General features: G+C 35.0%; 2 protein-coding genes across 5 annotated transcripts in view; both read left to right on the forward strand.

Annotated features, from left to right (window-relative positions):
- htt (huntingtin) overlaps positions 1 to 22,475 on the forward strand; it is a 145,143-nt gene that overhangs the window by 47,140 nt on the left and 75,528 nt on the right. For all 4 annotated transcript variants that reach the window (XR_010881591.1, XM_067276925.1, XM_067276928.1 and 1 more), the window contains exons 21-25: positions 3,384 to 3,508; positions 6,346 to 6,531; positions 15,471 to 15,691; positions 15,760 to 15,883; positions 18,936 to 19,105. Coding sequence is in view for 3 of the 4 variants with exons in the window: in XM_067276925.1 (XP_067133026.1) it covers positions 3,384 to 3,508; positions 6,346 to 6,531; positions 15,471 to 15,691; positions 15,760 to 15,883; positions 18,936 to 19,105 (826 nt within the window). In the remaining variant the exon portion in view is untranslated. The remainder of the gene's footprint in view (positions 1 to 3,383; positions 3,509 to 6,345; positions 6,532 to 15,470; positions 15,692 to 15,759; positions 15,884 to 18,935; positions 19,106 to 22,475) is intronic.
- On the forward strand, positions 20,575 to 22,396 carry LOC136980620 (putative nuclease HARBI1). Its single transcript, XM_067276759.1, has 5 exons — positions 20,575 to 21,210; positions 21,377 to 21,483; positions 21,655 to 21,793; positions 21,938 to 22,076; positions 22,162 to 22,396. The coding sequence occupies exons 1-5, from the start codon at positions 21,084 to 21,086 to the stop codon at positions 22,394 to 22,396; spliced, it is 747 nt and encodes a 248-aa protein (XP_067132860.1). The 5' UTR covers positions 20,575 to 21,083.

Consider the following 22,475-nt stretch of genomic DNA (forward strand, 5'->3'; position numbering starts at 1 on the left):
TCTGATGATTGACGAGAAATGCAAAAGTTATAAATAAATAAATTTAGAGTTTTATAAATCTTCTAATATAATATTTTAAAAGTTAACAATCATAAAGATGACAAATTAGTAATGATGATAAACTAAGGTACATAAATGCCTTAAAAGATATTCCTCAGGGATTTAAAAATGATGTTTGCGGCTTATAACTAATAGTTAAGGATAAAATAAAAAGTTTTAAATATCAACTTTTTTCTACTCTAGTTGTTGCGCGAGGCCCCTGCAAGAGTGAGGTCTCAGGCGATGCCCTGCTCGCACCCCCTAAGGCCGCCGCTGTTATTAAGCACCAATAGTTGGCCACTGTGAAGTCCACAGTGGGTGATAATGCCTTCCATCAGATATTCCTGGTACTGTACATATATGATATCAGGGATCAAGGAATATGGAATGTTTACACAACTTCAAAACTGGAATATCCCATCTTTCTGGTGCCCAGTTGTCCAATGTTCAAACTCCAATAATTCACATTGTCTTGCTGTAATCAGCCTGGCAGCTATTAAACCTTACATATTTAAGAGACAGCACTTTACAACTGACAAGTCTTGCATATGTCCAAGCAATCATGTGGTATGCAATGTCAAAATTTAAATATTAAGATCCTATGACTTTTGGCATGTGAGTGTATATAATACATAGTTGAAAATAACAATCAAAATAAGTAATACAAAATAAAAAATGTAGTTTCAAGAAAAATATGTATTTTATTTACAAAGATTTTTAAATTTACAAAAAAAAAAAAATCTTAATATTTGTCAATTTAGTAAATATTTATAGAAGCACAATATTTAAAAATCTACACGAAATAGTTAATCTAAAATTTGGAATAAAAAAATGAGGTATTGTGTGTTTGCTTTGTAGGAACACAGATAATAAAATTATAGAGATAAATCCATTAAAATATATATTAAAAGATTCTCAAAGTAGATGATTATATTGTGGAAGGAAAGCAAAACTAAATCAAACCCTAGTAACATTAGCAGTTGTAACAAGCAGATGATATTTTATTCAATAAAATATATACTTTGTTTATTTCCTTTATTAGTGTATTAAGTAAAGAATTTGGTGTTGATGAACAGACAGGAAGTGCATAATCTATTATAGTCTGAACATTTGTAAAAACTAAAAAAAGTGCAATTTATTATGTATAATGCTATATAGAATTTAAGTGTTATTTCACACCATAGCCTTACCAATATTGTTAATGAGCAGTTGCAAGAACTACTTCACATTTATGGAAGAAAATAGGTTTACAGCATAAGTAGGCCTGAATGACATAACATGAACCGTTATTTCTTGTTGAATGAGATTTTAATTCTTTGTAAAACCACCTTGAGTCTTAATAACAGATTTGCAGTTCTCTAGTATAGAATGGATGAGGTTCTTCAAGTATTTATACCAAGTTTGTAATACCAAATTTTTCTTACAATCCTGCAGTTATTTATTTTCAGGCCTTTTCACTATAATTTTTGTTCTCATAATACAATTATCATACTTCTCAATAAGGTTGAGATCAGGACTATTACCTACCCAGTTTAGGCATCTGATCTGAGCCTCTTGAAGGAATTATATGAAGAAATGGTAGAGAAAATATATGTTAAATATTGCTCTACATCTTAGCATGATGACATGGCAAAGAGTTATCCTGGAAGATGCAGGATTTTGTGTTATGAAATTGTTCCTTGATTGATGGAATTAACTTGACAGATAAGATATTTTGTAACACTACATTTGCAGACCTATTTATGAAATGTAGTATGCAGATAAGTCCTGATGGTTGTGTGAGTAGTCGGGGGCAGGGCCGAAGTCTTACCCCTTTATCGGCAACAGTTTGGTCAAAACTGCTCACTGGGTCAGTGGATGGCGCGTTAAGTTTCTTGGTTCCTTGGCTTTAGGATCCGCTTGTCAGGTCAAGTGGAGGTAGGTGAGAGGGGTCGTCAGCAAGGCATATGCAATATACAAGTAATAGACACCATTAACAAGAAAAAATCAAAAATTTAACGAATACAAAATAATAAGATTACAGAATGACAAGAATACATAAAATCGAATACGACATCAGTTGAGCTATTCACATACCTTTTTGATGAGAGGGTATTTGAACTTAATTAAGCTCTCGTGTACAAATTTAGGAACTGAGAGAGAGTTTACAAAGAATTTGGATAATATCATACCTCTTTCACAAATTTCTGAAGGTTTATTGGTTATCCACTTTTTCCGTTCATATCACTGATTAATATCTTAGTTGTGACTCTATGAATGTGCACCAGTTAAGATTTCGAAGAGACTGCCCTCCTGAGGGGAGGGTGGATCAGTCTTATATTCGAATCAGCCTGGGAAAATGGTCATGTGATTAAGTGTTGTTGAAGACTAAGGTTACATTTGGCAGGTGTAGGGTCATAGGTATTTCTGGGACAATGAGATAATGATGAAATCGGACATCAACTGTACTCTTTGATACCTGCAACGTTAGATCAACCATGTTTGTATGGGTGAAGGTTGACGTTCTCGAATCTAATCCCTTTTTCCGGCGATTGTTATTTTAATGATTGTGCTGAAAAATTAAGTTAAAATTTCATAAAAATTAGGCAAAACATCCTTTAAAAATTCCGAATCTCACAGTTGTTTTGGACTACAAATGTAAGATGTTATTGATTGTAAGGCTTACCTCTATTTTGGATAATTAAAAATTGATTAAAAAAGTGCATCTTAGAATTTAGGAAATATGGTGATATCAAAATCTTGATAAATCATTGTAATCAAAATAATAGAAAGTGAAAATTAGTTTGTCTTCAAAATAATTTCAGTCAATGAAATTAACATCATTACTAAATTCTGTTTGATAACTGAAATCACACTCTCTTTATTTTACTGTCTTTTAAAATTGAAACTTCTAAAAATTTTAAAATGAACTAATTTTACCTGTACATTTTTCTTTTAATGTGCACTGTTGAGGTTGTATATTAAATCTTTTAATGTTCAGGTGTTTTAAATTTATTCACTCTGATTTAACTTTATTATGTTCTGTATTGAGTTATTTTAGTCATCTTTCTGACAATGGAATACATTTTGAAAAGTTATAAATTGATTTCTTGATTATAAGACTGTTATCTATAACATAAATGATAATGTATAGCATTAAAGTAATGAATTCTTATAACAGCTTACAGAATGTAAATCCATTGATTTTAATAATGAATCTTTAATATTAAAAGAAGATTTTCTTTAAACAATTACTATATAAAATTTATTTACTAAATTTTGAGAAATATAAATTAGATTTTCAGATTTAAAAGTAAGTTTACTTCATTTAATTTTATCTACATTTTTTTTTTCTTTAATTCTAGATAAATCGGACACTGAAAAAGAAAAATCTAGTAGCAAGGTGTTATCAAACATTGGATTATTTTTTAGTCATCCATTGTATATGAAAATATATGATATGTTGAAAGGAGCATATTCTAGTTATAAGGTAAACATTTAAGTTATTAATGTAATAGCAAAAGTGGAAAGAAATATAAGTTTTTATAATATAATATTTTCATATGGTTTTTAGTAACGTTCTACTAATTAAATAAAAGTTATTAATATTTTATCTTGTCATCCATATTTGTTTGATTTATTGACAATTTTTCATATCTAATACTTTCAAATTATAATAGGCCACCAGTGGATGAATGGATAAAACCACGAACATTGGTAGTTGGTCTTGGGTTTGCACCTTGCCAACAGGCTGGTCATATGGAGTTTTCTGGGTTTTCTTTGTTTGTAACAGCTAAATAGGGATCTGTTTTCCATAGAAAGTCATTCTGGAAATTCCCCCAGGATGACTTTCTATATTATTAAGCAACTTCTGCTTAACTCGCATGAACAAACCCATTTTTATGAAGAGAATATTGGAGTTATAGCAATCTAAATGTATTGTACAGTAAACTCTTGATATTTCAAAAGTACTGATTTCTCTGATCATTCAATAAGGGTATTTTATTTTCAATTATTAATATATAAAGAGTTTATATTTCTGGAGCACTGGAATTCAGAGAGATGGGAAATGGCTTAGAAACTAGTTTGGAAAATATTAACTTGAAAAAAGATTGCAGAAAAATCATAAAATATAAATTAATAAAGTTTTTTCAGCATTTTGTTGTTGATTCAGTTGAATTATTCTAATGGCATTCAATTTTCTTAATTTCTGATATATTTCAAACTCTTCCCTATTATCAAAATAATAAATGAGGATCTTAATATTGGATAGTTAGTCTTCCTATTGCTTTGATTAAAATTTTGAAAAAGTTTGAAACTATGATAACTATCAGAGTTTCAATAAATTAATTATGAAATTTTTATTAATTAAGATAGTATCAGTTTCAATAACTTTTTAGAAAGTTATTTTTCTTGGGAATGAATTTCTCACTGATTTCTCTTTTCTTCTCTATGTTCCTCATTATTTTATTTATTTATTTATCAGTCCAGTTATTTTGAACAAACACTCTAAGTCAATTCAAATTTTATATGATTTTGCAGTTGATATATATTAATCTTTGTCTGATTTTACAACATTATCATCTGACATTTTGTTCCTTGATTAAATAATAAATTTTATATCTATAAATGATGCAATGTTGGAATTTCCAAACCACTTATTGACAATATAAATGTTTGGCATTCTAAACAACACCTTGATCCATTGGTTGCACAATGAAAGTCATATTAGATGGAAAATATGCAATTTTAAAAATATGCACTTCAGCTGAAGAATGTTATGATTGACAATGCAATTATCGATGAACATTAAAACTTTTTATCCACTGTAAAATTTTTTATCCAATGCTATAAGCCATTTTTGAAACAGTTCACTAGTCATCCAAGCCTTTTTGTTGGATTTGTACTGTACAGGTAAACTTTTCAGATATAAAACTTCTCAGTTTTGAAGATTATCCAATCGTTAAGATTAGTAGTTTTTCAGTGCCTTCCATGTTTGTTTCTACTAAAACCATTATTATTTCTTTGTTGTTTGTTCCACCACTGCATTGTCTATCTTTAAAGACAAACATTTTGTCTGGCATACACTTGAAACAAAGACCTGTTTCATCCACTTTAAAATGTATTTTTGCATTTTTAAGCATCAAGTTCAGGCAATCCACTAAACCATTCATCAGTCTTTTCTTTATCTACTGATGCACTTTTGCCAAAAGTATTTCTAAATATTAAGTTATTTCTAGCTTTAAAACTATCATACCAACCTGAGCTTACTTTAAAATCAGTAATTTTTATTTTCTTGGCAAACTCTTCTGCTTTGGATAACTCAAAAGGAATTTGTAAAATTCAAATAACCAAGTTTGACTGTATTTATTTATTTTTGAGCTAATTCCAATAAAATATCAAAATTCTTCATTATAAGGTTTTCATAACTTTTAATTTTTATATAATTATTGCTGTAAATGTAAATGTGGCAAATTTAACTGAAAAGTAGTAAAGAATTTCAATACATAATAAAAAATTTTATTACCATTCATCTGGAAATATTTACAAATATGTTATAATCAATGACAAATGCTATTATTTTGAATATATTGTTTTTAGAGTATCATTTTTTCAAGATTTATACTATTATTACTGCCATTACACTATTTTTTCCATGAAAAATTTTGAATAATAATAAATTTTGAAAAAGTGATACCCTGAAAAAGGTATATACTGAGAAAAATTTAACTTTACTACTTACAACAACTTGCATATCTGTTACAATTTCAATAAATATATGAAGCATGCCATTAAAACTCCTCGATCACATTAACCTGTCCTGCGTTGTTCCCAAAAATTTTCGTGTTGACCTGTATGGGCCCTGAATATTTTCATGTCTGCATCAGAATGTTTTTGATACTAGATGTTGCTATGCGTCATAATTTTTATATTAAAATGAACTTTTGAAATATAATTTTTTTTGTTTTTATATTTTTTTGTTTTTAATATATTTATTTTGTTTGTGCAACATAAAAAAATAATTTTTAATGGCACAGTAAACATGATTATTATTTAAAAAATAAAATTTGTTAGGCTTAACATTGATGAAAATTCAACATGGCATCACAGGCAACAGAGAAGAATTTCAACATTGGATAGGTTAATGATGCATATTAACTAGTGAACATCAAACAGTAAAAATAAGTGTATTGCTAATAAATAGGCAATTGTTAAGAAATGGTTAAAAATTCAGATCTGTTTTTGCATTTATGTAATTTTAACTTTAATAAATTTTTGAGTTTAAATGATTAATAATTTAAAATATTTCATAATAAAATATTTCAGATATCATTAGACCTTCAAAGTGGAGAAAAATTCACTGGCTTATTGCAAGCATGTTTAGATACATTGTCACAATTATTAGAAGTTGCTAATTCAAAAGAAATGGGAAAATATGCAGAAGAAATTCTAAGTTACCTAAAGTCTGTCTTATCTATTGAAGCTTGTGCTACTGTTCAGTGTATCAGACAGGTAATTTTATATTTTAAATGAATGAATGTATTGTTTATATTAAAATACTTTAAATTTTTAAAAACTAAATTAGACACTGTTATTTCTGTGCATTGAATTTATTGCCAAGAATGAAATAAAACAAATGTATAAAAAATATAAGTGTAAAAATATTCATTATAGAAGCTATTAGGATAGGAAAATTTTAAAATAAATTAAATGAAAATTCAGTTACAATCAAGTTAATGAGTTAAAAATTAGTTTTTGTTTTAAATAGATGTGTTATAAATACAATATTAAAAATAAATCAACTTTTATTTTCAGTTATTTATATATTAATATTTAAAAGGTTGCAAATGAAATGGTGGTTTTTTAAAATTTAAACTCTCTGGCTTTGTAGTTCAAATTTTTTCCATGTGAATAGTGCTGTATATTTGCAATTGGAAGAGCGCACATATAATGTGTGAATTATGAAAATGTATTCTCATTTAAATTGCAAGTTCCACATGTGTTTAAGAGTACTTTTTCTGATGGTATTGAAAAAAAGGAAATTGAATAAATTCCTGTTGAGTATAAGCAAGGATTTAATGCAGCTGAAGCAACCCAAAATACCAATAAAACTTTTGGTGAAGGATCTGTGAATGAGCAGACCACCAGACATCAGTTCAAAAAATTTCATTCTGGGAATACAAATCTCAAAACTCAGAATTGAAGAACATCATCGAATCAGGATATCACCTGACTGGGAAATTATGGAAAGTTTGAACATACTGGACATTATTCAACCATTTCTTGACATCTAAATATGTTAGGGAAAGTCAAGAAGCTCAACAAATGGGTACAACACGAACTCAGAGAGATAAGGAGCATCATTTGGAGATCTGCAGTTTTTTAATTGTCATAAAAATGAAAGTATTCAAATGAAATTTTCCCCATATACCTCATTCTCCAGACTTTTTGCCGACAGACTATCACTTTTTTTTTACACATTTGGACAATTTTTTTTATAAGGAAAGTCTTTAAGGAAGAGGATACAATAAAAATACCTTTAATGACTTTTTGGCTTTTCACTCTCATGATTTCTATCAAATTGACATTAATGCATTTCTATTGCATTGGAAAAAAGTGTATTAATTTAATGTTGGTGGAGATAATTTTGATTGAATATGTAAGTTTTAAATTAAATTAATAAACATTCAAAGTCGGAAGTAAAGCCATTTCATTTGCAACAACCTAATACATAGGCTTGTATTTTTAGTAAAATTTTGTTTTTAAAATTGGATTGTTCTAAGTAGCACAATTTATAAAATAATGTATTTTTTAATATTTGATAATAATTTTTAATTATTATAAAAGTTTAAATTTTGTTGTGTTCTATTTTCTTTTAAATTAAACATTAAAAATTTTCTGAAAGTTGTTCTAAATATTTTGAAAACTGAAGATGATCCGATGAAAGATGGAACAATATTTTAACTTTCTTAATATTGATAAATCAAGTACAGTAAGACCCTACTTAATGTGGGGGATGTGTTCCAAGACGACAAAAGCACTAAACGAAACAATGTTAAATGAGGTCATTTTAACATAGAGTAAAGGGGAACATGCAACCATAAACAAATTTTAATTTAATTGTAAAGTACTATTTTAATTTACAACGATTTTCGACTCTACCGTGTGCCGGAAACAACCGTTAACCTACCGGGTACTTTACTCGGATTCGCGTTAGCGTGCCAGGCCTGGACTTTAAGCATGCACCGAATTAAATAATGACAAGATTTGTCAACAACAAAAGTAAAGATTTAATTAGTCGTTTAGCAATAACTATGTACAATCTTTAGTAAAAATCAAACAATAATTTATTTAATGAAGTGCAACAAAATCAACCCAACAATACTCGATTCAATTCTATGTCTAACTTAACTCTATTCCCCTTGGGAATCCGACAAAACCAAAAGTTTAACTTATAACAATAATTCTTATAAACTAGAGATCCTAATCGTCACCTCAATATACTCGGAACCTATTTCCTCAAACTCTCAAGACTTTCTCTGACTGTTGATCCACAATTCGAATCACTTCAAAATCACCTTGGAACTATTCAAGATTCTATCGGACACCTCTCTCTCTTACTGCTACGAAGCTCACCAAGCTCGTTGCTATCCGGAATTCACCTCTCCATCTTCACTTGAGATTCGTGATTTATAGTGTGAGGTGACGTCACAATTCTGAATGCGATCACTCCCCTCATTTACATACTTAATGCTAACAAGAACTTTTTTCGTTGTCTGGCAGCCTATTTTCCGACAATTACTCACTAACCTTTTACATTATTTGTTTTTACAATTTTTCCGGGACGTTTTTATTACTTAAGGTCTAGCGAGTTTATCTCGTGCTTGTGGGGTCTCCCCCCTCTTTCTCGGTGCGGACTTATACTTTTTGCCGCTCGGGAAGCGCAAATGTGCGCGAGTCCTATGGCGCTTTTCTTTCGTTGGTGAGTTGGGTTTTATTTCTTCTCTTTTTAAATACTTAAGGTGATTGGTGAGGAAACCTTCGTCCTAACAAAACATAAGCCCCAAACAAAAATAAAATAATAAGCAAAATAAAAGTAAAATAAAAATAACGCTCGGACTTGGTTCCTTACATAATTTTAAGTATTTTTATATTAATTTGCATAATAATACATGTTAAATAACACAAACGTAGGCACTCAGAAATGTAAAGTTCATTTTTTGTGACAAAGGTCCTGGCTCTTCTGAAATTCTTGTTTTTTGTGATAAAGTTGTGTAGTTTCATTTATTGCTATTTTTTTCTTTCCTTAAGCAAATGTTGGTAGCAGAAGATCGCATCCAAAATGACTCATTTTGTTTTTGTTCTCTTTTCAAAATCTGAATCATTCAGTTATCATTACCAAACTTTTACTAAGGAAAACTGTACAGATTCTATCAAGAACCTTCCCTAGGACTGGTAATAGGTTTATGGGCCTATACGATTTCGGTTCGTTCTTCGGGCGCCTTCCCTTGCGAATGAACACAAGACGCGCCCGCTTCCACTGCACTGGGAAATGACCCAGGAGCAGACACTTCTGATACAGAGCACGGAGCAGGTTAGGACATTCATGTTGCAGAACTTGTACCATTTCGGCCGTGATTTTGTCATCGCCAGGTGCCTTTCTCTTCCTTAGGTTGCTGATGGTGTGGGCTACCTCAGAGTCAGTTACTGGCTCTGTCGACACGACCTCAAGAACGGGCAACTCCGCATCGCTGCGAAGCCGCCGCTGTTCTCCAGTGTCCTCAGACTGCTCATCGCACGGGAAGTGCGAGCGGAGCAGTACCTCTATCGACTCCTCCTGTGAGGAGGTTAGGGTCCCATCGGGCTTTTTGATGGGCCCCAAGACCGTACTACGTTTGAACTTGCCCACCACTAGCTTGTAGGGTAGACAGAATGGGTTTTTGTCACTTATTTCCTGACAGAAACTGAGCCATGAGGTCTTCTTAACATCGTTTAACTTGTACTTGTACTCAGCATTGGCCCTCTGGAACTCCAGTTTCCTGGTCGCCCGAAGGTCATTGTCTCTACAGCGTTGGAAACGTCGGCGGAGCGCCCTCGTGCGCTTCCGTAGGACACTCAGCTCCTGGGTCCACCAGGGGACTGACCGGTGGTTGTTGGGCCTACCCTGCACGAGTGTGCGGTCTCCTGCTCCTCTGACTGCATTGGTGAGAGCGGCCACAACTTCCTCCAGATTCTCAATGCTCTCTACTGCTGAGATTTGCGAAACGATGTCGGCCGTCTTTTCGACGAGGCATTTGCTAAATCGATGGCAGTTTCCTTCAGTCAGCTTGTAGTACCTGCTCGGCCACTGGGGCGAGCCGCACCCCACCTCGAAAGAGATGAAGCGGTGGTCACTACAGCTTTCTGCATCGATCGTTTCCCATTGCAAAGTTAGTCTCAGCATTGCCCCACTAACGATGGTAAGGTCGATCCAGCTCTCGCCCGAAGGAGAGGAGAAGGTAGCGATACCGAACGGGTCGTTCAGCACATGCATGCCCCACCCCTCCACCGTATCCTTCATCATGTTCCCGTCAGGATCATCCACTGGGGAGCCCCACAGCGAGTGCTTGGCGTTGAAATCACCAGCCAAAACTATTCTGCTGCAGAGCGGGACGACCCCTTCGAGTTCAGTCAGAAGGGCTCCCAGATTTAATGACGGCGGGCGGTAGCCGGAGACCGCAACCCAAGTGCAGGTGGGTGACCGTATTTCTACGGCCACCACGAGTCGCGAGACATGGATAGCAAAAGCTTCGACGTTCCTCCGTGTGAGAATAACTGCGGCTCGACAGTTGTCACCCTCATGGGCAAAGACGCTCCATTGTAGCGAGAGGCCACTGACCTTTCCTTGTACCAAGTATGGCTCTTGGAGCAGGAGGATGTCAATCTCCTGCTCGACCACTTCTACTCTTAATTGGGCAGTCGCGGCACGGCACTTTTCAGCGTTAAACTGCATTATTTTGCAGCCACGCTTGTAATCCCTCTGGTTTGAGAAAGAAGAGGTATCGAATGCAGATTATTTATAGTTATCCCTTTACTGACCGAAGTCAGTTTGGGCCTGAACTCTTGCGAGCTCCCGTGTATAACACTGGCAGCTGGCACTCATTGCTGAGTGGCCAGTATCCAGCTGCTGGCCGAACTTTTGGTTTGCCTTTGTGCAATTTGAGCACTTAGGCGCTGTGGCCTTACACTCCCGGTAGGAGTGGCCCTCAGCACACTTGCTACAAATTTGAGCCGCCGCCGAACAGCTCTTTGCCACGTGATTGAACCCGTAGCATTTGTAGCACTGGGTGATGGCCGTGTATTCCTTCACCCGGTTTCGAGTCCACCCAACATGAAGCCGCCCCATCTTCAAGAGGGTGTGGTAAGCCTTTGGGGAGGCCTCTAGAACCCAATTGATGAGGCCCCCCTTTCCTTTCATTGGAAACCTAGGCTGCAGGTCACCAGTCTGCAGCTCTAGATTATTCTAGTCTTTTAAGGTCTCTACCAATGACTCTAGCTTGATGTCCGGGTTGACATCAAAAAGTACGACCCTCGGTCTGTGTTTTTGGGGCAGTCTGCAGTTGACCGCCTCTCGTAACACAGCTGGGCCTTCCGTCACTTCCTTTAAGATCTTTAAGATCTTGGTCCTGTTGCTTCGCTACCTCGAGCAGGACGCCCCCATTGCGGATTCTGCGAACGTTCTTTATACCGACCCCCAGTTTGGTCGGATTGATGTTCGTCTTTAAGATCGATCTTGTTTGATCGCTGTTCATCGTTTTATCCATCGGGTAGACCAAGAGCGTATGCTCAGTGGCTGGAACCCGACGGGGCTTAGCAGTTGCCCGCGCCCCCTCTTGGTTGCTATCGGGGGCTGGCCGGGCTGTGACAGTCGCGTAGGACGCGCGACCGCCGGAAGCTGCCTTGTTGTCTTTTTTAGGCTCTGAAAGCGTTTGTTTGGGTGTTTGGCGGGCACCCACAAGCTCACGAAGAGTTTTGTTTTCAGCGCGGAGAGAGGCAATCTCGTTCTCCTGCGCCGAGACGATTGCGGCTATCTTACTGAAAAGATGGTAAATAGTGGCGCACGTGGCTTTTTGATAGCGGTTGTCAGTGCGTGCCAAGAGCTTTGTTAAGTCATTGTGCACTCCATCGAGCGCCACACGTCGCTTTTCAACCGTTTCAAGTTCTTCCTGTGTTTCCACAGGCACTGTCAACGGTGTTTTGGCATCGGCTCCCGAACTTATTTTCTCGGGAGCCGCCACGGTAGGGTCTTGTTTTTTCTTCTTTGACCCGCCTTTGTTTTCGGCAGCCGGTTTCCTTGCTACCACGGTCACCGTAGGTTGAGCAGTTTCCTCCTTTGGCTTGTCGCCTCCAGATTTCACTGCTTTACCCTTGGCCGCCAGTGCCCGCTTTTTCTTACGCCTTGTTCTGGCGTTGTCAGGCGCGGGCTGCCACTCGCCGTCCTCGCTAGAGGAGGCGGTTTCGAGAATTTCCCCACTGTCGGGCACAGATGAGTCCGAATCGGTCTCACTGGCCACAATGGGGATCGACACCTTCAGGGTGTCTTTCGGCCTGTCCCGCTCAGGCTCCCGCTGGTCATTAGCAGGCTTGCGTTTCCGCAAGGCCCGCTTTTCTTGTGGGGGGTCCGTGCTCCTACCTTCAGCAACTTTAACTTTAATCTCTCCCTCCGAAAGGTTTACAGTCAACAAAGGAATGTTAGCACCAACAACAACGTCGTTAGATACTACACTAGCGGCACACAGAGAATCGGCACAACACAGATTCTTTTCCATTGTCCACATTAAATAAGTAAAATAAAGAGAGAGACTTCAGGGTGGTCCCGACCTTTCATGGGCGCCCCGACTCCGTTCAGACTTCAGGAAATGCGTTTAAGAGCCTGCTCTGGCTTCGGACTTACTGATGGTTCCGTTTTGGCCATCTTATTGCCGGGCCGTCACTGCGTTGGCCCGCTGCCGGGACAGCTACCCATTTGAACGGCCGCCTACCCAAGGTTACCCCAGCCCGGCTGGTTGCTTGGCTTGGGCCGCCCCATCTGCCATACTAGGAGACCTTCTTCCCACTTCCAGTCCTCCGAGACCATATACGGCCATCCAACGCATCGTCAGGCCTCTAAGCACCGCTCCCCCCAGGACATAGGGAAGTTGGCCCTATGCGCCTGAAGAGCGGCTCTGCCAACTGCCCATCAGGATAGACATCAGCTAGTGGGACCCTACCAACCTCTGTAGGTGCATACATCCCTCTGCCATACGCACACGAGACTTCGGCTTGGGAGCTCAGCTCCTCGCCTCGCGGCTTGGTTATCAATGCAGTTCTAGGCCCTGGGTCAGCGCCCGGGGTGTGTGTGCTGCACACCGGGGCCTTCCCCCCAGGAAGCTGATTCTTCTTTTACCGGGCAGAAGGGATTTACGTGGTTTGCGTTACCACGGGCGGGACGTTATCGACTGCATTTCAGTCGCCCCTTTACTACAACGGCCCGCGCCACCAGGTCCGATGAGGGAGTTCGTTTCGTGTGTCTCAGTTTCTGGGTTATTTCCAGATACCTCGCCGATGCGGGAATTGAATCCAAGAAGACCAGCAACCTCTGTGTCGTGTCAGAGGTAAACTCGTCAGTTAAGTTCGACGATCATCTCGCTACAAGCAGACGATTTGACCGTCGCGAGTAGGGGGACTCAGGACCGTTCCACCAAAGTGTAGGGTCCCTACCACGTTTCAGCAGCGCCCCTATCGAGTGATGCCGACCGGCGAGCGCCAGAACTTCCATCGGCAGGACTACCAACTTTCGTCGGACAAGTCCAAACGACCACACTCCACATATCTCATCCGAAGACAAGGCCTCCGGGACTCCTGTTCGTAGCGGTTACGGCGCTCATCCCCCAGCTTCTGGACTTACTGAGGGCTCATTTTGGCCCTCTTATTGCCAATACTATTAGGAATGAGCCCGCGCCACGATCGCGCCAGTCTCCCTTCTGTCTCGATGTGAGTCTTTGTGTTACAGGCCAATTCACAGCTTTATCCGCCATCTGCCCCAATTAGAGATAGGTTCCAGATAGAGAGAAAAATACGGAAACTCGTTTGGGGGCCGCGGGCGAACCCACTGCACTCTGGACGGCTTGCTGCCATGAGGCACATCACGCAGACCCAAAGCCTCTGATACTCTGACACCTCTGGAACCTTCGGCCCGAGTTTAAAACTCCATCGGCCTTTCTCCCTTTCCCCGTCTGGCTGTTGAACCATACTGTGTGGTTCGGTACCTTCTGTGGTTTTTTTTTTTTTTTTGCGCGCCATCCTTGCACACTCTTTCACCATTTATGTGCTTTCCCCATGCACGGGACCCTTTGTATATATTGTCCTTATGTTTTGCAATTATTGTCCAGAAATGGCACACTTGTAATCTTCATCCTTCCTCTTTTTCCTTCCGTCTTCTCCCTCCTCCCTGTCTTCTATTCTCCCCCTACTTTCCTTCCTTCCTTCTCTGGCTATGCCTTTCGGTGCGGTCTGGATCTATCAACTATCTACTTTGTGCAGACTGGCAGTCTTGTATTGTGTAATTTTCCTATTCGAATGCCATCATATCACTAGTCCAATAGGAAGAAGAGACTGTTGCAGAATGGGATTGAAGTAATTTGATTAAAAAGTAGTTGTTGACTTTTTCTTGGAAGAGAGGATGCTCAATGACTGCTAATTAATACTGGTCTGCTATTAATATTGAGAAATGATCTGCGTTGGATTAGTTGTGATGGTCCTGCATGTGATTGAAGTTGCTAACTTTAATGTCCAAAAGACCTCCTATGACTTGCTGAAATAAAAAAACTTGTAAAAACCAGAATAATTACTTTTATGTGGTGATAATGTTTATGTTTTGGCAACAGATTGTATAAACTACATGGGAAATATGTTCTCATAAATATTGCATTTATGGAAAAATTATTGGACTGCAATTTGAAAAAAATATAGATTTATAAATTCTGACTGTTATCCCCTGTCTGTCTGTTCTTCCTTAATCTCAAGAAAGGGATTAGATGAAAGTTGAGACCAGATGTGGAAAGTTTAGGGCAGAAGGCCCAGATTAACTATATACAAACTTTGGTTTGGAATGGAAGTCATGTTACTTCAATTCAAAATTTTCTCCTGAACAGATATTAGTTTTCTTTTATAAAAAGGAAACATTTTGTATTTATAAGTATTTAAATTACTTATTTTAATAATAAATTATAATAAACTAATTTTAGAAATTAGATGAACAAAAAATTTCACAATTTTCTTGTTTTCTGTTTCTTTTTAGACATTTATACAATTATAGGACAGTTTACTTAATAAGAACAAAACTTTTTAAATATTGTAAAGGATAAAGTTATTAAGAATATTAAATAAAATTACGAAAAATAATTATTTTTTTTTCTTTAAATTAATTGCAGTTACTGAAATCCCTCTTTGGAACAAACCTAGCTAGCTTATGGGAAGAACCACAACAGTTATCATCATCATCAAAGAAACCTGGTTATGCAACCAGATTAACATCAACAATTGCTCCTGGTTTATATCATAACTGTGTCACATACCCATACACTCAATTTACTCATTCTATTGCAAACAGTTCTACTCGGCCAACAAGTGCTGAAGGAGAAGAAATAGGAAGGTATTTCAGTTAACTACTTTTATTCAATGTAGTATAATTTTCAACAACTTACTTATATTTTATTTCAGTTGGTTAAGTTGGATGAGAAGAAGAAGTGAAAAAAAATTAAATATTCTTTTGAGATCTGGAAATAAAGGTGACAAGGCATCTTTAGCTGCACACATAAGATTATTTGAAACTGTTGTCATTAAGGTATTTTTTTTTCATATTTTTGAATAAACTTTTATATAAAAGTTTTCCTAATATAGTAGAATCTCATTTTAACAGATTGCTCAGGCCACCGAAAATCATTCATTGTTCCAAGAATCAAATGTTATATTGCAAACAATGGATTTTCCACATACTTAAGAAAATATCCATTATTCAAAAAAATTTCCATTTTTTACCCCTACATATAAGAAATGCTCATTCTTGAAATTATTCAGTCTCTTGAGATCTCTATCCTTTATTTTATAGAAACACATATGTTACAAGATCATGCATTATGCCATACTGCCATGATGAAAACTGTATAGCAGAAGAGGCAAAGTACAGTACATATGCTCATTTAGCATTTCATTTGACTTTACAATTTCTTAAAAACTGGTCCATTTTGGTTTGGTTTGATTCCACTTTTCTGCTCATTGAGTACAATAACTGGAAGTGGCTTCCTGCCACTAATAAATGTGCTACAAGAAGACATTGATGTGTGCACTTGCAAAGTTAGCAGTATGAACCATGACAGTCACTTCTGACGTGATTATAATTGACATGATGTTCGTATTTTGCTCCATATGCAATTATTTATTTAATGTGTATTTTGCTCCATATGCAACATGATGTTCGTATATTGCTCAATATGTATTTTTTTAATTTTAATACAGTACCTAGAAACACTGAATATTAATTAAATGTTGAAAAAATGCAATGTTTATAGTAGATGGAGTTAGAAAAAATGCCATTATTCTGAGTTACAGATTTACTAAAGGAGATAAAATTACATTGGTTTGGCAGGACCTGAGGAAAAATCTTGTTCTGTAATCTGTTAAAACAAGATTCTAGTGTATTTTCCTGGTTCCAAAACTGGTTTTGAACAGGTAATGAAATTGGTATCATGTTGTTTACTTGCTCTTTTTGATTTGTAGTTGATAGTAAAGTAGACTTGGATTTAAGATAATTCATCTAACTGATACACTTTCCAGTAGTATAACATAAAAATTTGTACACAGTACCAATTTGCTATTCTTGACTATTTTAAAATAATGTCATGCGTTACTTGTGTTTAAATTTTAAAATTAAAATTAACCTAAAAATTAGCATCAATTAACTTAAAAACAATAAGTTTTCAATTACTATTTCATAGATTTTGGTATTTGCCAACATCTAAGAAAAACTGACCTGTTTTTGCGGGTGACTAATGTGTGACACAGGCATATTCATGAATACTGACTAATATTTACTGTAGAACTTTATTAATATTAATAAAATGCAGTACTAAAATACTGATTCTACTGAATTCAAACCAGTTTTGAAACAAGTTTGGCATCTGATATTTAAAAACCATTTTTGTTGAAAAACAGTTAACTGATTTCTGGTTTCTTCCAGCACTACTATAATACACAGATTCAGCTCCATAAAATATATTAATTAGATAAAAATGCTTTAATGGTGTATGGTTTTCAAGCTTATCACTGGAAGTGCTTGAAATTTTCATGTTCTATTGGAGTATTATTTATTACTCTATTAAAAATACATTGTTGAGAATGTTTTTAAAACTGTTTTTTTTCTTTTTTTTTTGAAAAAAATGTATTGATCCAAGAGAAGAAAAATGATTTAAAGGCAATTTTATTTTTTATGAACAAAGTATTATGGTAAATATCTTATTTGATATGGTTGGTATGAATATAAGCACAATAATTAACACACATTATTCACAGAAATAATTTTAATTAAGATTATTTATTTGTATTTTATAAATACAAAATAAATCTTGACTTTTGCATTTTAGCCCATTCTATTTTATGCACAACACAGAAACATAGTAAAGGTTTTGTAAACTATTGGGTTGTTCGGAAAGTAATTTTGTTTTTTTCCATAGAAAAATAAACGCAATATTCTTATAATAAATAAATATTTTATTGAATTATATATTGACCATTTTGGTCAAATACCTGTTGTCATTGTTTCTGGTAGTAGCATGATTTCACATTCATAAAAATTTTGATCGTTATTTACAAAAAACTGATTCAAGTGATTTTTGACATTGTCATTTCAAGTAAATGTCTTACAGTTTAAAAAAATTTGTATAGACCGGAACAAGTAGTAATCTGAGTGTGCCTGATCTGGTGAATATGGTTGGTGTGATAACACATCCATCTAAGCTATAACAGTTTCTGACGAGTTACCAAACTTGTGTGAAATTTGGCATTATCATGGTAAAACACTACACTTTGTTTGTTGATCAATTCTGGCCTTTTCTGTTTGATGATATTACCCAATTTGTTTACTCAATGGCAGTACACTTTCGAATCAATTGTTAAATTGTCTGGTAAAAGCTCAAAAAAAAATTTCTTTAAAATCCAACCAGAGAGCATCTCTTGTTAATAACATGTGGAACCCATATATCGAGCTTTGAAATGAAACCAATTCGTTTTAAGTAATAATAAGTGGTTCAATTTAACAGATTTAATTTCTTAGTGATTTCACGTGTTGTTATACAGCAGATTGCTTCAATCAGTACCTCTATTTTGTTTTCATTGGCTTCAAATGGCCATCCAGAATGTGGTGTATCTTCGATATTAAAATTGCCAGAATGCAATTTTGTAAACCAGTTTTGGCACTGTCTTTCTCTCATCACATCTCCAAACATGTACCACAATTTTTTTCTTGTTTGAACAGCATTTTGATTTTTTAGTTATAAAAAATCAAAATATGTCAAAATGATGCTTTCAATTTTCCATATTTGATGGGTCACCGAAAAAAAAACAATTGTACAGAATCAAACAAAATTTTTTACAAATAAGCCTTAAAATGTCAGCTGTCAAAGTATATAATGAAAATGTGGTTTAAAATAAAATTGGCTGGTAAAAATACATCTAATTCCTCCAGTAATAAAAAAATGAAATTATTTTCTGAACAACCCAATAAATACTGTAAATTGGTCAATTAAGAAAAATTATGGAAAACCACATATTTAATAATTTTTAAGTTAATTTTATTTGTTATATTATATAGATTATAATAGAATAAAAAAAATTATTTGCAGGCATTAAAACAATATACTGTGACAAGTAATATCAACTTACAGTGTCAGGTACTTGATCTACTAGCACAATTAGTGCAGCTTCGTGTCAATTATTGTCTGTTGGATTCAGATCAGATTTTTATAGGATTTGTTATCAAGCAATTTGAATATGTCGAGGAAGGCCAAATACCGTAAGTAACTTTATAATTAATAATAAGATATAACTACATATACAGTAAGAGCCCGCTTATTGCTACCTCGATTAACTCTGATTTGATATAACACGGTCTGTTCAAAACCTAAAAAAAAGCTCAAAATTTACATTGTTTCAAATTATCACAGCATTTCGTTAATTTGTATAGAATATGATTATTCCTGAACATGAACCAAACAGCAGAAAGTGGCAATTCATCGTAGCACTGCACTTCCCCTAAATCTACATTTGTTTGGTGCAATTTTGGAAAAAATATAACATCATGGATGCCATAGGCAATATCTACTTTGCTTGGCAAGAATTAACTGATAACTGCATGAACAAAGTGTGGAAGAAGGTATGGCCGGAGGTATTCAAGGATTCTCACAAGAAGAGCGTATCATTGACCAAATTGTCAACTTAATTGATACAGCAGGACTAGGAGATGTAGACGAACAGGATATTGAGGAGTTACTGCAGGTTTCTGGTGAGAGCCTTACCAATGACGACAACCTTCAAGAACTGGCAGCACAGGGAATTCATGTAGAACTGGAAAATAGTGATTCTGAAAATGAAGAATTCAAAGAATTTCTCTACAGAGTTCCTTAGTAAAAGTTTTGTAACAATAACTGAAATCATTGATCAAATTGTAGCGAATGATCCTGATTTTGAAAGAAGTGCAAAAGCAAGACAAGGCATTTTGGATGCAATTTCTTGCTACCAACATTTGCTTAAGGAAAGAAAAAGAAAGCGACAAATGAAACTACATGACTTTATTACAAAAAACAAGAATTTCAGAAGAGCTAGGTCCTTCATCACATAAAATGAACTTTACATTTTTGTGTGCGTATATTTACATTTTATTTAATATATATTATTATGCAAATTAATATAAAAATAACTTAAAAGTAAAATCTGTTTATTTTTTGATCATGTGTTCCCTTTTACCTATTTACTCTGTGTTAAAATGACCTCGTTTAACACTGTTTCATTTAGCACTTTGTCATCTAGAATGTATCCCCTTCATTAAGCGGGGTCTTACTGTATTCGGAAAATTGTAATGATTTATTACATAGATTATGAATTAATCAAAATTGTTTCTGTTAGAACAAACAAACAATAAAATTTCAAAGAAAAATTGAAATAATTGTAATTTTTAAGAAATTTTAATTTATTATTATTATTATGAGTAATTAAGTCAGTAAAACTTCCAAACATAAAATCTTTCTAGATATAAAATGGCAAAATAATTTCTATTCAGATTTCTTATTATAAAACACAAATTAGATTAAAAAATTTTACAAACTAAATATGTTGACGTAACTACTCTGTTAGATATGCACATCACTTGTCTAATACTTTTTAAAAATTAGGAGAGTTTGCTTTACTTTTGTTAAAGTTGTCACATCTATGCGACTTTTTGATATAGTTTCATATCATAGCTGGGGCCCTATTCTGGTCATCGTCTCTCGTCTTTCCCAAGCCGGTCGCTGATTGGCTAATCATTTGTTTACGTCTCGAGAGATCGTCGCGTCTCTCTAAACGCGATTCTGGACAACTTTTTCTCTCTTCGCTTCTCTCTTTTATCAGAGACGAGCGGATAGCTGTCTTTCAGCCGGTCTTTCGTCTTTCGCCTCGATTTCGTTATATCCAATATGGACGATTCCATGCTACTCGTGCTATACGATCGTATCACAAAACGTTCCCTATCTCGAGAAAGAGTATTTCGCGATAGAGATAACGCTTTTGATTTAGATGATGATGAATTTCGTTCAAGATTTCGTCTAATGAAAGAAGCTACCGCGTGGCTGTGCAACGAATTGCGGGATGATTTAGTCCGGAGAAAGTCACGGATCGTAATTCCACCAGAAGTTTAGTTATTGATAACCTTACAATTTTTTGCTTCTGGTGGATTTCAAAGAAATGTCGGTGATCACTGCCAACTTAAAGTTGCCCAGTCGACAGTGTCCCGAATTATGCCATCTGTAGTCAACAGTATCATCCGCCGATTGGGACACAAAATTTCTTTTCCTAGGAGTAGAGAACAACAATTGGATGTGTCCTCTGGATTTTTTATCATCAGTCAAATGCCAGGAGTTGTGGGTGAGTAAATTGTTTTTATTTGTTCATTAGAATATAATATAGTATGTAATTACTTTTATTTTTTTAAATAGCTGTTACAATTTATAATTTTAAAATTAGTGTATAAAATGATAAAGTTTCTTATTTAATAATATGATGATTTTTACTATTTCTTTACTTATTGCAGGAGCTATTGACTGCACTCATATTGCAATCAAGGCACCTCCAGCCTCCAAATATAATGAAGAATCATTTATCAATAGAAAAGGATTTCATTCTATTAATGTTCAAGTTGTAAGTATTTATACAAATTAACCATCTAACTATAAATAAAATTAATGTCTTTAATAAAGTGGTATCTTTAAATTTCTATGTCAAATCACTCATTTCACTATCAATATCACTTGAATACAAGATATAAACAACTATTATTCAATTGTAATAAGACTAAAATTATGCTTTTAGGTGTGTGATTCTCAGTTGAGAATTTTGAATATTAACTCATTGTATCCGGGGCGCATGCATGATGCTTTTATCTGGCGAAATTCTACTCTGCGGGAAAACTCTGAAGATGGAGTAATAGGAAGAGGATTATGGTTGCTTGGTAAGCATATATTTCACAGACATATTGTCTTTTGAAATATTTCGGTGTCATGTAATTCCAAACTAAAACAAAAATGTAAAGACATTATTTTCTTATTAATTTGGTATGAAAAAGTAAATACCATTCTCTAAATTATGTTTACAGGAGACAGTGCTTATCCTTTAGAAACATGGCTGCTTACACCTGTAGGTAATCCATCAGCAGCTGCAGAATTAAATTACAATGCAGCTCACAGAAAAGCCAGAAACACCATTGAAAGATGTTTTGGTGTTTTAAAGCAGAGGTATGAGAAATTCTCACATTTTTCTTACTAACAATTTACTAATTTTACAAAATTAAATATTAAAATTATTATTTTTAATTATTAGATTCAGATGCCTTGACTTGAAGTCAGCTGGAGGATTACAATATGTTCCAGAAAAATCAGCAAAAATAGTGATGGCTTGTGCTATTTTACATAACATTTGTGTAGCATTTAACATTCCTACAGAAGAAATCTGTGGAAATGATGATGATGATGATAGCATAAATGAAATGGAACATTCTGCAAATCAGAATGCTGTAAATGTCAGGCAACAGTTAATATTACAGAGATTCTGTTAAAATAAACATGAATGAAAAAAGTGAATTAATTTTGTTTCCAGTCTTTATTCTTTAGAGACTAAATAAATAAGTAAACACA

The sequence above is a fragment of the Centruroides vittatus genome, unplaced genomic scaffold, assembly GCF_030686945.1.
Source record: "Centruroides vittatus isolate TY-2023 unplaced genomic scaffold, ASM3068694v2 contig_717, whole genome shotgun sequence".
Taxonomy (NCBI): Eukaryota; Metazoa; Arthropoda; class Arachnida; order Scorpiones; family Buthidae; genus Centruroides; species Centruroides vittatus.